We start from the raw sequence: 21,666 nt of genomic DNA, 5'->3' as shown, positions 1-21,666 counted from the left end.
ATCTCCCCTTCTTTTGTGGTGTAGAGTCCAGAAAAGTGCTTTTGTTGAGCATTACTGCAAAGTGGATTTTTCATGATTCACTTTGTCATTTTATCCTATTAGACATTTGTGTGATATTTCATCATAATTAGTACATGAATTCTTGAGTTACGGCCGAAAAAGTGTTATGTAAAGTTACAGTGACATTTGATCTCCAAATTCTAATCAGTCCAATCAATCCTTGAGTCCAAGTGGATATTTGTTCCAAATTTGAAGAAATTCCCTCAAGGTGTTCCTGAGGCATTACGTTCACAAGAATGGAGCAGACATGGACAGACACGGACGGACAACCTGAAAACATAATGCCTCTGGCCTCGACTGTAACTGTGTGTCACCGCTTTTTTATTTGTGTCAATCATTTAGCTCATAAGGCAGTAAAACTCTTCATGGACACCTAATATAACATTTAGGTAGCTGTGCTTTGTGTCTCTCCTTCTCCGTCTTTTCTTTCTTGCTATCAATCTAATGGTGTCCTTACTTCGACACACTGCTCCTCCTCCACTTGTAAAGATAGCAGCAATAGTGGCAGACTTCAATCTTGTTGTATCTCAGCCACTCATCTTGCCCTACGCTGAACTCTGTTATTGCCAAGTCCTGCTGTAAATCCACTTCCGAGGAAATGTGGAATTTCTGAACACCCAAAGTAGGTAAGGAGGTCTTCAGCGATGCATTTGGCCACATTACTGTTAAAATATAAATCCAGTCCAGTCCACAAACAGTAACTGCAGAGATGAACTGTCCATGGATGGCTGAAGTTTTAAACAATGTACTGAAAGTAGTGAAACAGGATGTCAGGATGTGCAACAGAAAGTGAATTCTCTAAATGTTATGTTATGCTTATAGCTGCTATAATTAACATTTAATACATAGCAATAAATGAAATGTATAATGTGATTTCTTGAAGTCCACAGAGAATCATTTTAGCAACAAAAATCAACAACAAGAAAAAAAAAACTAAGCTACTCTTGCATCTCTTTACTCTCTGCTTACTAACACATCTGGAGTATCAGTTTAATAAGGTGTTAATATTATATATTATATATATAATAATATATAATATTATATATATATATATATATATATATATATATATATATATATATATATATATATATATATATATATATATATATACATATATATAATGTATATAACTAATTAAAACCAAACTGATCAAAAAAATGAACACTTGAACAATCATCACCGTCATAGAAACCATCTCTCAGGAAAATTTAGTAAACATGTACTTTGATGTTTTAGTTTGGCCCGTGTCCCACCTTCTGGGGAGACAGCATTTATGACCTGTACTGCAGCCAACCACTAGGGGGAAATCAAGATGTTTTGGCTTCACTTTTAGGGAGCTTTGATGTTGTCCATTTTTCTAAATAGAGACTATGATACTGACTGGTATGTGTTGGACTTGAACTGGTCAGTCTTTGGTAGAGGTCAGCAAGTCCTTCAGGACTGGACGGGCCCCAAAACACTGTGTCCATGAGGGCCAGGCTCTTTTTCAATAGACCAGGTTTAACATCAGTCTTTTCATTGTGCCCACATATGCACAGAGCACACACAGGCCACTGTATGAAATATTGTTTTAGATTGTATTATAAATATTATACATTTCAATTAATTCACGTGTAGTGTGATGTTGACCACACAGAGCATCAGGGAGAGTCAAGGGGAACTCCTAAAAGTTCCTACTGCCTCAGTTGTATTTTGGAAGAGTTTTGATTTGATTATCACAACAGACAACAAGCCAATTGTTCATATGTGGTGCAAAAAAAGGCAGGGCCTGAATCTTTATTTACTTATTTGCCGTTGCATTATGGTGCATTATGAATATTCAGAGAGAGTGTGTATCAGGAGGAGAGTGCGTCAGAGAGGAGTGCACGCCTGGTGTGTTGTATCATAGGAAAACAACAGACCAAATCACTGTGATGTCATGCTAACAACAACAGTCACTTCTGTGTAGAAAACTGGCAGTTGATTAGAATTGGGGAGATATCTAATATGAGCAAATCAGTTTATTTCTGCTGTTATTTTCTGCTCTAACTGGAAGGTTTAAAGATATATAATTAAACAGAGTTCATGGAGCAAACCATGATGTTCTCCCAGCTCTGTGTCCTTTCATTTGAGACAAACAGAGAGCCAGCAGTGGTCGAAGAGATGGAATGGGAAGCATGGTGAGAAAGCCAGTGAATTAGAGAGAGAAAAAGTTATTTTCTGATTGTGTCACAGTGGTTATGTTCAAAACACTCTGCCTAACCCCACACACAGCTGCATCACCCTGCGCTAATCATGTTTGTTCTGAATACAGCCTGACTGTGTCTAGTTCTGGGTCAACTCAAGCTGTCGTTTCTTTAGTCTGTAGTCCAACAGGCAAATTAGGTATCCAACCTAACGCTAGTTAAAGCATAAAATATGTATTTTAGATAAATGAGATGAAAACACATTGAAATAACATCCTGGAAAAAAAATCATTCAACAGGCTGCCAGTAAATTATATATGTGACACAGCAAACCGAGCGCTCTGCAGAGCAGCGTGAGCCACATCTTCCTGACCTGCAGCGTTCACTGGTGACACACAGGTGACGATAGTGCTTACCCTGAGTCTCTGCATTGTTTGTCACTGTTGTACAATTAAACCACAATCACAAAATCTTAATACAGTGAGACCAATTTAGGCAATCGTGCAGCATTAATCTTAACAAGCTAGTGTGGCGTTAAATAGCATCATTAATAAAAAAAGAAAAAAAAGAGTGAAAACCCGTGGGAGTTTCCTTGTCAGGCAACTGAAACAAACAAACAAAAATTATTTGGTTAATAGTAAATGCAATCATATCTGAATATCAAGTGTTCACCTAGAGAGAGCTGCTGTAGTGTGTGTGCACTGTAGGTAGCATTTGACTGTTTGTGTTAATTCACTCCGTGTATATTTGAGGTGGGTAGGCGGGCGTCTGATGCTGAATCATTCAGAAAATTGGCATCTTTTTTTTCTGGTGGTTTTAAATATTTTTTTCAGCCTTTTTGTGCATTTATTCAATAATAGAGGTGAAAGTATGACAGGAAAGGGGGAGACAGAGTGGGGGTATGACATGCAGCAAAGGGCTGCAGGTTGGAATCACAAAGGACTCTTAGTTTCAGTACATGGGCCGAAACCAACTGAGCAACCAGGTCACTGTTTTCTTGTGTTTTTAAATGCCTGTCTGCATCAACATTTCTATGAATGACACCGAATATATTTGTGTGAGGAGGTGATAAGGCAGACGCTCAGGACATGCATCTTCCTAAACGCATATATGACTGAAATGACTGTCAATAAATACATAAACTACTTCACCTTCCTTTGGCAGAAAAGGCAACATTTCCTTTAAGACTAATTATCTCAGACTTTGCTTGGGTGGATCATGATGAACTCACGTCTTCCTCAGCAGTACATCCAGCTCCACATGACTTAAGTAGGTATTAATGTACTTTCAGCTGGAGAGATTTGGGTATTCCGCAGAATATGAAGAAGGATCTGGGGGAAGACTCAATAAGGGGCTGTCTATGTTGTGTTTAGTCAAGATTAAAATGGGCCTGGCCCCTGCGCTCACTGCTGTGCTGTCAGACTACTGCTGTTTGGAGCACTAACAAAGCAAAGACTGAATTTACTCTAAGTGATTTAAATGAAATTGACTGTGTTTTGCTTTTGGACACTGCAAACTGATTGTCTGAATTTCCGGCATGCTTGTCTTAATGCTGATGGTTGAAGCAGATCGCTTATGAAAAATATGAGAATGTAAATTGAAATAAGAGTAACCTCACTGTCCATCGTAAAACTACCTGCTTGCACTTGTTTAGATAAACATCATGTTCTTCAACTGTGCATACTTTTTTCCCTTTTGCATGAAGTGCTTCTACCTTATAGAAAACATTGATCTTTAAAGATATTATAGACCATTAGTACCTGGTGGACGTGATGAATTCCTCTCACATTGGTATTACCACGATCATCTTTGTGAGAGACTCATGAGAATTGTTCTCTATGCCATTTATAATACTGGCTCTTTAACAAAGAACAACAAATTTCAGTACCTTCATTTGTGAAGTAAAGATGTATCACAGGTAGGGTTGAAGCATTTTATCGAGAATAAATCCACATGAAACCTTCTACTGACTCAAATCCATCTCTTAATATCAATAAATTTAAGATATCAAATATATATATTTTTTAAAAAAGATAAAAATATTACTAATTCAATTTTGTATGTAGAGCAAGTTTCTTACAGATTAATGTTAATTAGGTACAGTCAGTATATTCTACTGCAGGTCAACATTTCACCAACAAAACAACAGTTAGTTCCAACTAAATGTAAGAGCCTGCTAACTAATTGCTTTGCTCTTTTGAAATGGAAAAAAAGGAGAAAGAAAATATTCAATAAGGGATTTGTTGGTTCCAAAGCTTAGTGAATCCAAATCCAAAATGGAACCAACCCGAGTCACAGGTAAAAAGGAAGAAAAAGTGACTGTTTCTTACCTGTCTCAAAGTCAAACTTAGCTATTCTTGCATTCTGCATTCTCCACTGGCTGCCATATACAGGCCTATATTATGTAAATAAAACTTAGTTTGAATCTCTCTCATGTGCTTATACTAACTGCCATCCTGTTTGCTCAATCCTCCTCCAAACTCTGTCAACACTGCACAAAGATAACCTTGGAAACATCCTCACCTTCAAGGACTTTGGTGTGATAGAATCAAAGCGGCAATCATTGAACTGACTGCTTAGCTCATCTGGGAGAGGAGATTGTACGGATATATTTGGTATGTGACTCATTGACCAACATCTGTGCGTCTAATCTGATATCCCTTTTAATCTCCGCACTCTGAGCCTGTATGACTGCTTGGGGCCACGCAGAACCACCACAGTGGTGATTTTGTATGTTACAGATCATCTCAAATTAATGCAAGTGTTTTTACAGCTGACCATTCATGAAATAGGATGTGTTTACTAGTCTAGTTCTTTCTCAGGGATTTTTGACATTTTTTTGACTGGCACTTCTATGTTGATTAACCAGTGAATGTACCTGAATGTACCATGATGACACATTACAAGGCTTGTATAAAACTCCAACATCTAAGACTTCTGAGACAATTATTGTAGGGCTGCAACTAATGACAATTTTCATCATGGATTGATCTGCTGATTATTTTTCTTGATTTTCTTGATTATTGATTAGTTGTTTGGTCCATAAAATGTCAGAAAATGATGTAAAATATCAATCAGTGTTTTCCAAAGCCCATGGTGGTAAAATGTTGTTTTGTCCACAACCCAGATATTCAGTTAACTGTCAATGAGGAGTAACAAAACTAGAAAATATTTACATTTGAGAAGCTTAAAACAGAGAATATAGACATTTTTTATTTAAAAGTCTAAGTAAGCCACAGTAACACCAACCAGTGTTTGCAGCTGTTTGAAATCGAGTCATTGAGAGAAGCTGGCAATGCAATGTAGTGTTCCTTAGCTGGCAGGGAGACCGTGTTTGAGAGTGTTTGTTAACAGAGCTACAAGCACCCCTTTTGGGGTCTCCTTCAGGAATATATTGAGATATATTGTCCCCTCCAAAGATTTTTCTCCCTGGTCTGCAGGGAACATCCACATGCAGCCCAAAACTAAGACCACTTTTTGCAATGCTGAACATGTTTGAATCTGTCTGTGCATGCTGAGTGAAGTACGCACAGAGAAGCCTGTGTCCATGTTCCATTTTTGGACTGCCTAACAGACATCACTTAAACTTCTGCACAGCCTCACCTCTCTGCTTCAAAACTGTGGTGATAATTTTTCCTCAATATGAAAATTGAAAGAGAGCCGTGCTGCAGCTGAAGGTCCGGAAATGTCACCATACAAGGGTTGCCAGGTCTGTGTGACAAAACCAGCCAAACAGCAGATCAAAACCAGAACAAAACCTGCCCAATGCCAGTGTTGGCAGGCAGTGAGCATAGGCACATCATAGTTGTGTTGTGTTATATGGACGTGCATGTGACGAGTGCCAGGTCCCTGTGTGTACATGCTGATCTGGAGTCTGTTTGGTGGGATTTAGGTAGAAATGATTTCAGTTCAAATATGATTGGGCATTTATAAATATTCTTAATGTAATTTGTATGCAGAATAGGTCCAGGCAGTGGACAAAAAAATCATTCCACTGGAAACTTCAATACAAACTTCATATAAAGCCTTTTTTTTTTTGAAAAATGACTACACTAACAAAATGCAGCAAAGAGGAGGAGCTCAACAGAAACAGCAAAGATCTTATCCTCTTAATATGAAACTTTGAAGCTGATACTTTACATTCTAGGTTTTCATTTCCAATTTTTAAATTCTAGTTCATGATCTCCATCTATCATTTTGAAATAAAAAAGTGTCTTCCTTTTTAAAAATGTATTACAGCCTAGTTATAAATAAAGCGGTAGTGTTAAAGATTTAATATATCTTTCACTTTCATTTTGGCTAAATTATCCTCACAGGTCAGTTCAATAAACAGTTCATCTCTCACTGAATTGAACTTTCCCTTTCAAGTAAAAAAATAAAACACATTCTATATGCTGCTATAAAATAGATGCATCAAATCTGTACTGTGGATTCTGCAAAGGAAAGAAGCAGGAGTGGATGAAGAAGGATTACAAGGAAAATAAACTGACAGAAATACAGGTGAGTAATAAATTAGGTTAAGAATATGGAGAAACAGTGTTGACAGAGAGAAAACGGGCAATGGAAATACAAGAAGAAAGTGAATAGGTGCATGTGAAGAGAGTATGATATTTATACACAGCTACAAACATGTCCAAGCCAAAATAAGCAAACAGAATAAATGAATTCCCATCGTTGAGAGCCAAATCAATATTCAAGCTACATGATAAATTCAGAGGGCTGGGTTATTAATCATTAATATCGTCAAGAGATAGCCGATTGGACTTTGACTTGGTGTGTAGCTGTGGCTGACATTTCTCAACTAGAAACTTTGTTCTGAACTCACAACCCCAGAGGAGCTCCCTGGGGACTGTCACTGGGTCAGCACTGCCAGTCACCCAGTCTCATCAATAGAAGAGTAACAGAGCAACTCCAGTACTTATCTTTGGATGAAACTGTTCAGACCAGGGCCATCAACTCCACTACATCAGAAACTAAAAAGTCAAGTCAAATGTGATCTACTGTTAGGGTTGCCAAATTAAAATGATAAAGAAAAAATATGGCGAAAAGTGAAAGAAATGACTGAAAACATAAGAAGATATTACACGACAGGTAACATCAGTCCTGAATGTTGATGCAATTTCTACACTCATATCTAAAAGATCTCACAAAATTGTTAATTATTGATAAAGAAGGAAAAGAGTCAACAGCCATCAACTTGCAGCTTTGCAAAGCTGCACTTTGGTTTTGCTTTGAGCTGAAAGCGAACATCACATGGTTGCAATGACAATATTAAAGTCAACCTTCAGCCATGAATGCTCTGCAAGAAGTAATTAGTTGTCTGATATATATATATATATATATATATATATACATATATATATATATATGTATATATATATATATATATATATATATGTATATATATATATATATATATATATATGTATATATATATATATATATATATATATATATATATACACACACACATACATATACATATATATACACACACACACACACACACACATATATATATATATTTTATTTTATTTTTTTTCTGCAAAATAAATACAAATACCTCAATAAAATGGCTTACACATAGCTCTACTACTTGCCTTCATTTAGTATTCAAGGATTAATGAATATGCAATTTGGCTCCGCCCTCTTCACACACCAGCCAGCCAACCCCCAGCTCTACCCTTAAGTACCTTGCTTCTCCTCTGTTTTGCTAGCTAATCATATTAACTAACTACATCAGCTTCTCTTGTGGGCTGGGCGTCACCACTAATGATGTGTATAGTGCCACCCCCTGAATTAAAGGGATTGGTTCCTTAGGTTTATGACATCATATACCCAGCCTGAATGAGTCTGTTTTTTGGAGACTGAAGGCAAGAAATGCTCAGACATGGTGTTTACTGCTTATTTTGCTCCTGATATGTCTTGTAACACATGAAAAACACCACATGGACATATTAACAAGGTTAAAATCATAATTTTTCTTTAATATGTCAGTGCCCCTATGCTGTATTACAGTACAGTATTACACTGTAGTTACCCCTCTTGCATTGTGTTTTCATGTGACGCTGAAGTCACATGATGCAGTGTAAAGAGCAAGAAAGTCTGCATATGGAGGAGGTGGGGTGGTTGGATGGCGGAAGTCAAACAAACATGGGACTGGTCTTTCTGCTCTGTCTGAATAGTCAACAGTCTAAACAGACTTCTTTTTGTGGCACAAAAAGTAATGTAGCTGTGGTAAACATATGTTCATATTTGCATGTCACATATTTATATAAATCTTCATATACCCAAAATGATTTTTCACTTTTAATCAGATGTTACTGTGCTGCTTCCTGATACCCCTCTAGGGAGGGGTGACAAATTGAAAACAAGCTTCATGTTTCAAAATGTGTCACCTGTCTGTAAATAGATTTGACACCCTCTACAACCTGGCCGAGCCGATATCCGACTTATTTTATTTTGTTATCTAAAAAGTATGGCAGCTCCCATTATCACTTAATCTGTTAATCATTTTCTTGACCAATCGATTAGATGTTTGGTCCATGAAATGTCAAAAAACGGTGAGAAATGTTGATCACTGTTCCCAAAGCCCAAGATGATGTCCTCAAATGTCCTGTTTTATCCACAACCAAAGATGTTTAGTTTATTTAATTTATTTAATAGTTGATAGATTTATTATTGAAGTGATTTATTATCAATGTAATGCAATTACAATTTCAAGAACTTTCAAGCACTTTATCCAAAATCCAAGCACTTTTAAAACCTTGAAATCACTACATTAAAAATGTTTTCAAGGATTTCCAGCACTTGCAGGAAACCTGAAAACTGACGCTGAAGAAGTAGCTACAACATCGTAGTTTGAGGCGTAGGGAAACTGACTTTGTTCAGTTGGGAGTAAGAATGTATTACACTCTCAGTTGACCACGTCACCATGCCAACATTTACCAATTAGCATATACATGTCAGTTTTTCAGATATGTGGACATAAATCAGATTACTGGGGGGAAAAAAAAGGTTTGACCTGATGATGCACTACAGGAAAAGAAAGAAGATCATCAAAGATATTTAAATTCATCCTGTTGGGAACATGAATGTCTGTACCAACATCCATAGCATAGCATCTAACAGTTGTTGAGACATCTTGCTGCATAAAACCCTACTGTATATCTCCTCGCTTTTCAAAGTTGACGATACAAGACTGGAAATAAGATAAAAGAGAATGACCTAATATGAAATCTGTTTTAGAGTGGATCTTGTCTTTAATCTTCACCGATCATAACATTCTCAAAAGAAGCCCGTTTTTCTTCAGCGCTGCATCAAGAGAGTTGCTGCCCTCCTTTTTGTTCTCGCTATTCAAACATTTGGAGTCCGTACAACCAATATTGGATGAAGGCTTTAAAAAAAGTCTCTCTTGCTCCTACTTAAATTTCAGAGTGAGGAACGCTTGACTGATCGAGCAGGGAATGCTCTCCCGATTGAAATTACTACCAAAGCCCCTGGAGCATTGATCTCAATTTCTGCAGGTTTGGGTAAACAGCACCTTATACGCCTACAAATCAAGTAATTAACACTTAAAACAGAACTGAGCCTCAGCAGGATCAAGGTCGGATGTCGCATTTAATATGAGCCCAAAGCCAAGTTTGAAGGGAGATATTGTGGAGAGGAGACGGGGAGAAATGATCATTTGAACCATGTCTGTCTGGTCTCAGGGTGGGACCGAGGTGCCCTGTGAATCACCAATGAGACAAGCAGACATGGCCAGCAGCAGTGTGACATTGACACCTTCTTTCTCAGCGCTACGGATCTCCTGCTTTCCGTTCTCTCACTGTGTTGAGCGCTGCCTCGGCTCTGTAATCTTTTCAGCTCCCTCTTGTTTTTCCTCTAGTATTGTGCTGTGTCCTGTTTTATTCTGTACTTCTCTGATCTGTTTTCTTTTCTTGTTCTGTGCACTGTCTCATACTGCTCTTTACTGTTCTGTTGTATTGTCCTCAATTAAACAAGGGGAACATGTCATTGTACTGACAACTCATTCTCTGTGTACGACTGCGCCTGAGGCACTTTCTCAGCAGAGGATCCTTTAGGAATAGGAACACAGAGCTAAAGGTACAGGCAGATGAATATTCAACAACCAAAAACAGACAGTTAGGCAGACAGAAAAATGTGGATTTTAACAACAGACAAGCAGACACCAGTGTATTGCAGTCCATTCACCCACAGGCAGAGGAAGTGCTTGTGCAGTACTACAACAGAAATTTAGCAGCTACAGTTCTAACCTCTGATTCCTCCTGAGACTTTCTGACCTTTTGGTGAAGAAAGCCTAACTACAGTGAGAACTATGCTCAGTGCATCACTGGCTTTAAGCTATAAAATACAGTTCATTATCAAAGGGACATGAAAATCAAAGTCAAGACTCTGATATACCACAAGGAGGCTTTTAAAAGCTTCCCAAAAACAAACAGACAAAACTGGCAAAGATGTTGTTTTTACATACTCAGTAATTTATATTCATGAAGTCTTTCATTGTATAGGGAAGACCTTTTCAACTGGCAGCCCATGGGCTGAATCTGGCCCTTTAATGATCTCAATCTGGCCCTCGGATCATCTTTAAATATAAAAAAGCATAAATACATAATTTCTTCAAATGAGAGAGGGCAATTAGCCCATTCATTGGTTATGACTGTTGTTAGGCACAGACACATTTATTTTATTAAAAAGTTTAAACAGTTTAGGAGAGTCAAACTGAATCAGAATTTCAATAATGCTTTTGGGGACGTAAACAGGAAATATGGAGTGGAGTCAGTCAGTTAGCTGTAAGATAAAACTTTTAGCTTCATTTTTTTGGGCCTATATTTTTGACATTATGGCAAACTGCTACCATTAAAGACTTTTTCACAGCAGCCATATTATAGTTGGGTAAACAGAGGTGTTACCAATTATACTAATTATGGTCCTGTCCCATTTAGTGAAGCAAGGCCTTTCCAGTGAGCCAACATGAACAATAGCTTAAAGTTCTGGAGGTCTGTGGTTTTCTAGTGTGAGCTAAGTGGCAGTTAGCTAAGGTAGTGTTCAAATTGACCTAATTCATAACTATGAGAAATAGTACCAGTAGTAGTAATACAAAATACTAAGGAGCCATAAGGACCAATCGAAAGAAGGAAAAGCTTAGAAACTAAATTTTAATCAACGATTTCTGTACCAAACCGTACATAAGTTAATGTAAAGAGAAGGTAGAGGTCCCTATGTGGCCAGTTAAGAACTGGTACCCTTCATCTGGCGGCTGAGGTAGGCCGATATAAAGGTATCCCTAAAGAGCAACATGTATGCGGTCTTGGTTTTGTGGAGGATGAATTTCATTTTCTGTTTCACTGCCCTGTATAAAGTGACTTGAGGAACCATCTGTTTGAAAAAAATCCTGCTGAAAAACACAGATCTTTTTTGGCTGTCTGATGGTGATATGTTGTGTTGGCTCTTTAAACAGGGAGATTCTTTTTCTTAATGAGGTTTATAGAAAATTCAAACACAGAGAACACTGTATCTAACATAATAAGATGTGTCTGTTTCTGTCAGTGAATATGGGCTGGGCACCATATGTTGCAGGATAAAAATCAATCAATCACTCAGTTCATGGCCATCGGGAACTAAGGGTTTTAAAGTACCTAAGTTGCCCCCATGAGCTCTCTGTCAAAGCCTCTGCTGGTGCTGCAACTGCTGACTGTGTTATTGAGTGGGCTTCATCAACCAGCCAGACTACAATAACTAACTTCCCGTTGTGTTTAGAACACAGACATGCATCTGTCAGTTTCACCTCCTGCTGCAGTATTTTTGCCTCAAGATGCTTCTTTTTTGGCAGAGAACTTGTTCATCCAACCTACATGTCAGAGAGACAATGTTGTAAGTCTGGACTGTGGACAGAATGAATGATTCTGACATTTAAAATATATTCCTCAAACACACACTGAACCACTAAACCCTGTGTTTCAGTTCAATGTTATTGTTGTTACTGAGCAAAGAGACCTGTAGAGGGGAATTTTCTGATCATGGTGGGGTTCTTTTTTCCTCGCTGTGTTTCTGTAACATCTTTGTTTCAAAATTCAACACACAAACATACAAAAAGCCCTCATCCTGTGCTATCCTTTCTCAGTTATTTCCTCATTACTGTATGTGGAACACGCAGTGGATGCAGTGCCTACCTAGTAAGGCCATGAAGCAGATGCAGATGGCAAAGAGGGAGCTGAAGCTCAGGCCCACATCCTCCCTGTAGATGGCCAGCGTTGTCTCGCAGTGGCGTCCTCTGTAACCCTCCGGGCAGTGGCAGGTGAACTTGGACGGTGACTGGGCCACGCAGGTCCCCCGGTGACAAGGCCGTGTAGCACAGAGTGTGTAGACGCAGGACTTTCTGGTCCCGTTCACACGGATCATGTGGCCGGGAGGACACCTGCGAAAAAGAGTTGGACAGGGACAACACAGGAAGGGGAAGAGACATCATTTTGATTTGTAGGAGACCAGAATTGATTAGATAAATGTGTAATTACTGAGGCAGTGACAGATGCATCAAAGAAAAAATAAAAGTAGAGGAACAAGGAACATAAAAGCAATCATATTGGACGGTTACAGTGTTAGATGATCATATGAACATGAATATGCAGGATAAAACAGGGTCTTATTGGGTGTTTATTACCATTTCCCACAGCGAGAAAGTTAATTACTCTGCTTCGATCAGTGATCTTACACAGGTGTACACCTCAATACAGAATGAACTGGAGGAGATGAAAACGCTGACTGCGGCACTGGCAATAACGAGAATGATTTTATGCAGACAGGGGCACATTTTCTGCCTCACTTCAGAAAGCACCACTATAATTAAAAGCTCATTTGGGTGTAACAGCTCAAACAAACATTTTATGAGCCCATTAATTCAGCTTCCCATTCAATGTCTATGGAGCAGCTCCAGGCTGTACATTTCGATGACATCAGAGATGGGTCTTGCCTCTGGTCTCTGGAGATTTGTTCATGCTTATAAATATTGACTCAACTTTACTATGAAGCTGCAACATTAAATTCAAAATGGTACAGTAATTTATCTCATTACTGTTCATCCACTAACATAAAACTCATCCAGGCAAGATGCTAAAGGGTTAACTTGCCGGATCCTCTGCCAAACTCTGTCTCCTGTGAATTATGTTCATATGCAACTAATCTGCTCGAGCAATTTATGTTCACTGGCAACATTTGGGATGTTGGACGGGGGTATAAGTGTTTAAGGCTAGTATTTTGTCTCCAGGCACTGTCTCATAGTTGCCAGTTCAGTTATTTTTAATTCTTGACCATAAGCCGCATGAAGAAAAGTAAAATAAAATACATTACGAATAAAAAAATAATGCAAAATATATTCTAAATACTTAGCATTCATTTGAATTATGGTCAACACACAACTGAATTATACAATACATTTGTAGTCGAGAAGCTACACCTTTAAAAACTGGCACAGACCTTTAAAACTGAATCACCAGTGAGTTCAGTGACAAATGATCACCTTATAAAGTTGTTATGGCAAATATCCACTTTCCAAAACATTTTTGGTTTTTATAGGACACTATAAATATACTGTATATAGCTACACCTGGTTTACTGTCAGTATATTTGGTCAAATACTCCACTTATTTAACCTTTTGTATTTTGATGTGCATGTGTGTTTGCAGTGTGAATGCAGTGATGTGCTTGAAATCAGTCTTTGCTGCACCTTTTGTAGTGTTCATCATACAAAGTTCACTTTCAGTTTAAACATGTCAGAGGTGTAATGTTTGACACCCTGATAATCTTGAGAAAGTTATACCCACTTTTGTTGGCTGAGTGCTGCTTGTTCATGTAACACTCTCGACTCTAAACTCCATCTTGTACAGTATGCAGGTGTTTCAAACCAGCTCCAAAAGAAGGGAAAACATTATAAAAGTGTTTGTCTCTCTGCTTACTATCAGCTGCAGCACTGATTTTAGGGTTTTGCTGATTGCTTTTCCAGTATTTCATCAAGGCATAGTACATTCATTCCCATGAGAGCCCTCAGACAGGACTCATCTGGCATTTCAGTCTAGAACTGAGACTAAATGTGGTTTTATTTTTGTCATAAGGACAAATACAAGTGGAACAACTTGTCCAAGACAACAAAAATCACTGTAATTTTTAAAACCTCTTTTCATAGTTCCATAATTTTAGTTTTCAAATTTTATTTTATTTATTTATTTTTTTTTAAATGTCAGCTATCTTGATGACGGGCGGAATAACATAGACCTAGCTGTTTGAGACACAACATTTTAAAAGGTAATTAACTGTGAGTGGGATTATTATGTCATAACAAAAGCTTCGGCATTCAGTATTCATTATGCTTGGTTGGTCTGTGTAGGTGTTGAATACAAGACGCCTGTCAGTCAACTACACAACAGTGCTTCTCTTTCCTCTGCTCTCTCTTATCCACGCCTGTCATTAGCCATGACTGGAATCAGTGCTGTGATGAGTGTCTTTTCATGACATAGATGAGCATACACACTCACTCACAGTAAATAGTGACAGGTGTGGGGTTTCTGAAGGCTGATCACTCTCGGGTTTTGACCAATTTTTGAAAAGATCAGACTTGTCTGAAGTGATTTCCATCTCAATTTTATGCTAGCATACAACCTGTGTTTTCTGTTGCACGGGAAAATATGCTTTCCTTAATAGACAGTGAAGGGAAAAAATGCAAGGAAAGCAAAAGAGCTGCTGATTATGCTGCCAGCAACAAAGATTTGCACAAATAATGCTACTGTGAACTAATATCATTTTTTTGTTTCTCCCTGCTTAATGTTTCATCCTATTACTTTATATATTAGGGGTGTGTAAACAATAAGACACATCTTTGAAATTTTTAAATAGCCAACAATTTGATATGATTCAGCCCTATCCTGATATTGATACAATATGATATGATGCAATATGAGACGATGTGATGTGTGAATATTTACATTTTGATTCAATTAATGCTATATGTGTAGGGTACCATTAGCTGCAAGAAGAAATCCTGATAGTTTTACTAAATCCAGTAACATTAGAGACAGAAAGAAGGAGACATTTCAGTGGTGTTAACATCTTGTTATGAATCTCATTTGTAAATGACATCCTGTTGCCTAAATGAGAATCTGTGAACAAACTTTAAAACTGTTTAAAATATTAGTTTTTCTGCAGTAAGATGATGTGCTGCTGTGTTTCATATGAAGAGTGCTGTGGTTTTGATCAGTGTGGAGGAACAGTGATGCTCCGTGTTACCTGCTCTCACAGTGACATGACGTCTCTGTGGGTCAGACTCGTGACTCTGCACAAACGACTTCAAGCAACATTTTCTCACAAAACCCAAAGTCAGTCTACACTTGCACTTTATGAAAATTTGCTGGTGTGGTGTGGTGTGAAGTCAGGTCTTTTGCTGTCTGCTTTGAGGAAATGAAGAAGAGCAACAGGGGAGGGAGGAGGGAGCACTTGTTTTGTGTGAGTGAGGCAGCAGGCGTCCAGCGAGAGGGGTGCAGGCAAAGGCAGGGGGAGAGAGAAAATGGAGGAAAGTTACAGCCGCAGTTCATTGAGGTCAAAAATGAAACCTATGCGTGTCCTAATGAGATGTATTGATACACTAGTGCTGCATCAATTTCTTCTGATTCACGTTCTGCTTTATACCGATACAGGCCGTCTGAATCAATGAAGTTGTATCTTACACATTAAATGATGCATCGGATGCATGAGTGAACTGTTACACCCCTATTACAAATGTATTATAATATAGTATTATAAATCAATTTCTGCCTTGTGGTTGTGTGCCACCAACCAGCAGTTGAATTTAGTTGCAATATAAATGTATGTGCATGTCTGAAATGGAAGTTATCACTGATATGTATGGTTCCAATGAATAATTTCCAGTGCCAAGCATGATGTCTTTGCCAAGAGACTACTATACAAGACCTTGAATCTTGACCCTGGAACATCAAATTCTCAGTTCTTTCTTGAGTCCACGCAGACCATCCTAAGATATCGCCTTCACGAGAATGGGATAGACATGAGGTCACAGTTGGGGTTCCACAGAAAAGTAGACTAGTCGACTATCAAAACGACTAGTCAATACTGTGGATCATTGAGGACTAGCTGTTCATCTATGCTCATCCATGTTAAATTAACAGGACTTAAGGCATTTTAAGACTCCTGCTAACCCTGCCAGTCCCACTGTTACTGTAGTCAAACAGTATCACCAACTCAGAAAAGCTTGCTAGGGGTTTAGTACAATCAGATTGAGGCTCATTTATAAACAACCAATCCCCCAAATTGGTCCCACCCACATAAGCCCATGATTTACCAGTTGTATTTTTTTTTTACATGAATTGATCATTGTTACTGAGTGAAAAATGTATGATATATCTCCTATGACTGTCAACTAATCGACTAGCTTTTGGCAGTAGTCGATTACACAATGGTCGTGGTCACAGTGACGTTGATCTTAATTTCCCAAGTTTGAACAACCCCCACTCCCCGCCCAATATTGTGTTCACAAGAATGGGATGGATGGATGGATGACTCAAGAATATGATGCCTCCGACCACAGCAGTTGCAGCTGCAGGAGCATAAAAAAATAAAACAAGGATTTTTCGACAAAATCTGTATCCCAGAGAATAACGTAGTTAGTCAACGATGTGCACTCTGTTTATTCCAGTGGTTGAAGGGTGGTGGATGACCAAATTTATGTTGGGGAAATAAACAAAGAAGAATTTGCTGATGCTGTCATGCTATTAAAGCCAACCTTTCTCTTTTTTTTGGGCTACGAATGATCAAATGTTGTTCAGGGCAGAGGTTTAGCAAAAATAAATACATAAATATTTAACAATGAAAAATCAGTTTTTCTGCATGCACTTATTTGAGCTCACACTACATGTTATTATTTGACTATTTGACTGTGGCCCCAAAGTACTAGGTATCAAACACTTGCACTTGGAGGACTCTCTGCCAACACTTAGTGCTCTCTAATCCCTTTCCAAGGTTCAGGTCAAGTGGTGAAAAGAGAACAAGGCGAACAAGTGAGCAGGGTGGGGATTGAGGGAGAGACTGAGTGTGTGTGTTTATTTGTGTGTGCGCGGTGGGTGTGCGGCAATGGTACAGGTGTTAAAAAAACTGAGGAGGAGTGAGCAAGATGAGAGCCATACAAACCAAGAAATGGAAGGGCAGAGTGCGAGAATGAGAGCCATCGGTGGATGGATGATGTGGGTGAGTGGATCAGAGGAGTGGAAAAAGGGAAAGGCAAGATTAAAAGCTAGGAGGCTGCACCGACTGAATGGAGGCTGATGTTTCCAATGGCAGAAAAATTGCTGAGATTAGTGTATGTGGCTAAGAGCACTCTGTGTTTGATTCAGTCTGTGCCACAGGAGAGGGTTGTTAGTTTGCCGTGGCTTTTCATTGCACGACATTTCCAATTTCCCGCTGACAAACAAACTAACCCTCATACAGAAAGTCATACAGTAGTGCATGTGAAATGTTGATGAAGCAAAAGTGTGAATCCCATCAGGGTCAGGGGGACTGGGAAAATAATTAACTCCAACATTTTAGGTGTTTAGCTTAGTGAGTGAGCAGATGGGGTTCACTGTCCTATTTATTATCTTTTAACAGTAGACATGGCTCTTGAGGGGGCTTAACTTTTAAAAGTCTCTGAGGTCATGTTTAGGCTGACTATAACACCACCTCAAAAAAAACCAAAAAAAACAGCCTCCTCATTCATTTTGAATGAGACCACAGTCATAGTGTACTAAGGGTGTAGTGGCAGAGCCCTCTGGAAAGAAAAAGAAAAAAAAAAAGTTGAGTGGTTCAGCTTATGCTACGGTGTAGTCAAGTGTCAAACAGTAATGTTTGGCCAGTTGTGTTTACCTCACAAACACACGGAGGTGCACAGGAAAGCTGTCGCTGTGACTACTTGGCAGAGTTATAAAATCCTCCGTCAAAGAATTTAAACTCCTCCAATCATGTCCATCTGTTTGATAAGCCTCAAAGCTGTAGTAGCAATTTGAAAATACACAATGCAAAACGTTCTTCCTTTCATTCTGCTGCTTCAAATCACTCTGCTAGGCCCCTCCCACCAAATGACACACCAAGCATTCACATGAATTTTCCAGGGATTGAAACAAAGCGTCAAGGCTGTCAACCATTGTAACTAACTAGCAAAGTGACAGTCTGTACTTCATGGATATGTTGTATATTGTTCCAAGCTATTGTATAGAGTATTTCTATTTTGTCTTATTTATTTTGGATTCTGTTCCTATTTTTCTTGTTATTTCTTACTACAGTTCCACTAGCGCTGCTACCTCGTGCTACTGTGTCAAAATGAATTTCCCCCACGGGTGATCTTATCTTGTCTCTAACATCCGTTCAGAGGTGGGACCAAGTCATTTCTTTTGCAAATCAAGAGTGAGTCTCAAGTATTAGAGTCCCAAGTCAAGACAGGCCAGTCAAGAGTCAAGTCCAAAGTCGAGACTGACAAGTCCCTAGTCTTAAACAAGTCACTCTTCACCAAATGTAATGCCATTTTCATAACAGAGTTATTGACTTATTCTGCAACTTCAAATATCGAACTAAATTGGAAGTTGCTGCGTCTCCCTCCAGAATTTTTGACTTGGACATTTTCTTTACTGCAATTCTTTTTTTTGTTTGTTTGTTTGACCACCAAAGCAATTTTTGTGCACAAACTAAATACTCTTTTGTATTGTTTTTTCCAACTGGAATAACTTGACAGGTTACTGTCTGATTGGTTCAGACAAAGTGGAGAGTTCAGATAAAATTACATGTCGGCTTGCTGAGAGTGAATAGTGTTAACATTTGTTGATTTGGGAAATGAAGAGAAATAAATTGATTTGTGACACTTATATACTGTTTAATCTTTGCACTTGGGAGATGGTATCACGTATTTTCAAGTGCTGTAAAAAGACTCAAGTCCAAGTGAAGTCATGAATCATTGGTGTTCAAGTTCAAGTCGAGCTGGAAGTCTGTTTTGATTTTGTCAAGTCAAGGCTAAAGTCAGCAAATATGTGACTTAAAACCAAGTCGTGTGACTTGAGTCCACACCTCTGCCTCTGTTCTACTTTTCTACTCAGCTAGTTATGTCTGGCTGAAAGGTAAAAAAAATACACCAAGACACCAAGTCACGTGCAAGCTGTGATTGGCTATTTATGTGCTGGTTAACGCTGATTGGTTGTTTGATTCATATCAGGATCAGTTAAAAAAAAAAATCAAAAATATAAATACAGAGCAGCAGGAACCCTTCAACTAAATATTCAAACATTCAATGCTCAAAAGTCATTTCAACCAAAATTATAATGAAATGATCCTGCCTACCACGGCTTTAAAACTCAGTGTTCTTGTTTATATTTAATCCTAATGACTAAGCATCCCTGGTGTCCATCCATATTTAAATATTTTACTTTTAAGTGCAAACAAAGTATTTGGTGCTTTTGGGGTTTATTTGGACAATTCTGCCAAAAATCTGTTTCATCCACAGATGTGTGCAGTAGCCAGTTAAAATTTATGTCCAATGTCATATGAAGCACTGTAGGACTGACTTTGAAGCTGCACCACGGTATTTCTCCTCTGCCAGGCTGGCTGAGCGGGTAGCAGCACAGTGCTGATCTGAGTTCACATGACACCGTACCCATGACTAAGAGGCTAAATGAGTTTACTTGCTCATTTGCTTTTCAAAGAGCAGATATCAATTTCAAAAGAAAACAAAATGAACACATAATTCGTGATGACCTTCAGTCAGTTTGGCACTTGGAGATTGTCTGGCAGTCACCTCACATTTTTGTCACTTCAGCCTTTGGTTTTTAATCAAGAACCCAGGCAGCCAGGCACAATAAAATTAAAATTAATTTAGACTTTGTATGTACACTGACCTCCAGCTCCTTGAACAGGCAGGTAAATACAAATGCAGAATTAACAACAGGTGATTTGCAAACTCTAGTCATCTTTTATCCAGAGTGATTATCTTGACACTTTGTGAAGGAAATCCACCTTCAGTCAGATTCCTTAGAGTTGCTCACTTGAAAAATGTTTTAAGAGGCATTGCAACAATTTACTATGGCACTTATATAAAGCTGTGGGACTTAGAAAGACAGACTAAAAACAAATAGCCCAAGCTGATGCAGGGGAAGATGTGATATTCTCTAGCCTGGCAAAGCCAGTCTAATTCACCAGTGTGAAGTAGTCTGGGGCTGCTCACTTAATTTTGTTTTCCAAGGGATGCATTCAATGTGTGCAGACCAAAATGACAAGACGCAATTGGATAGACCCTCAACCAATCAGAGCAACAAAACGTGCCACGTCTGGGTGCTTGGCCCATTTCCAATCTGAGGCAAGAAATATGCAATGCACTGACATAATCTTGATTTATATCTGATCGGCACTGCCTAGTTTGACAGTTTGATCTGAGTTTCACAAGCCTGACGCATTGAGCTGGATGGCACTGCTGACTGGTTCCAACCAATCAGAGCAGCAACACATGTGACATGTGACTTTTCATATCTGGAACAGTACTGCTCTTCTGTCAATGGACATATAGAACCCGTCCCGTATTGAATAAACAGTTGTGGTTGGCCTGAGTGGATCCAAGACTGGTGCAATACAATCTGAATGGAAGGTCGGGACAGATCTATCTGCCTGATCAAATTAAAAACATAAGCTTGACAGATTTGTGTGGTTCTCAAGCTAGGTATTCTCTAGACTGGGCTCTAAAACAGCTGGGTCCTTCTCATGCAGCTCCACAGCATAACTTTGTTAGACTTGGTGAGCCAAGTTTTTGTTAAAATTGTGCTGTTACCAAGCTCAGCACAGACTTTATTGGTGTATTTTTGGACTATTCAGATGTGGAATTTGCAACACTGCTGGTGTCATCTATGCGTAAAAGTGATGGCTTTTTGTTATTCAGAGATATGTGTCTTTATGTTAATGTTCCTTATGGCTTCATTCTGACATGACAGGAAAGAGCGGAAAGTGTTCTGTCTTCATATTTGGAACCAGGTGCGTGAGAGGCAGTGATCAGAATAATGGGTGACTTAACAGGAGAGAGAGTGCAGTGCGATGCGCTGTTCATTCATAAACTTAACTATCTGTGCTGTGAAGGCGATCTGAAGACAAATGTCAAATGGAAACTTTTTTGTCTTAAGGGTGTATTAAAATCCTGATTTTAATAATTAAAAATCAAAGTTAAGAATATATATGTTCTCCCAGTCATTTAAGGTGGGCCAGTTGTAGAAGTGGGTGGGCCCAAGCCCGTTAGGCCCACCCATAACACCATGCCTGATGGGTGGATGGATGGATGGATAGATGCGGAAATAAATAAATAAATAAAAACAGTATTCCACTGCTAAAATAAAAAAAAATGTGAACACAAATAAGT

The 21,666-nt window shown here is 38.6% G+C and overlaps 1 protein-coding gene across 1 annotated transcript in view; it reads right to left on the bottom strand.

The window, feature by feature from the left end:
* The window catches only part of LOC146333309 (neural-cadherin), a 299,893-nt gene that overhangs the window by 15,112 nt on the left and 263,115 nt on the right, over positions 1-21,666 (bottom strand). Inside the window, exon 34 of the mRNA XM_084722064.1 lies at positions 12,422-12,666. Within this exon, the coding sequence (XP_084578190.1) occupies positions 12,422-12,666 (245 nt within the window). The remainder of the gene's footprint in view (positions 1-12,421; positions 12,667-21,666) is intronic.

Source organism: Lutjanus erythropterus, chromosome 1 (assembly GCF_056507025.1).
Source record: "Lutjanus erythropterus isolate fLutEry1 chromosome 1, fLutEry1.hap2, whole genome shotgun sequence".
Lineage (NCBI taxonomy): Eukaryota > Metazoa > Chordata > Actinopteri > Lutjaniformes > Lutjanidae > Lutjanus > Lutjanus erythropterus.
This window is presented reverse-complemented; position numbering and strand designations above follow the sequence as displayed.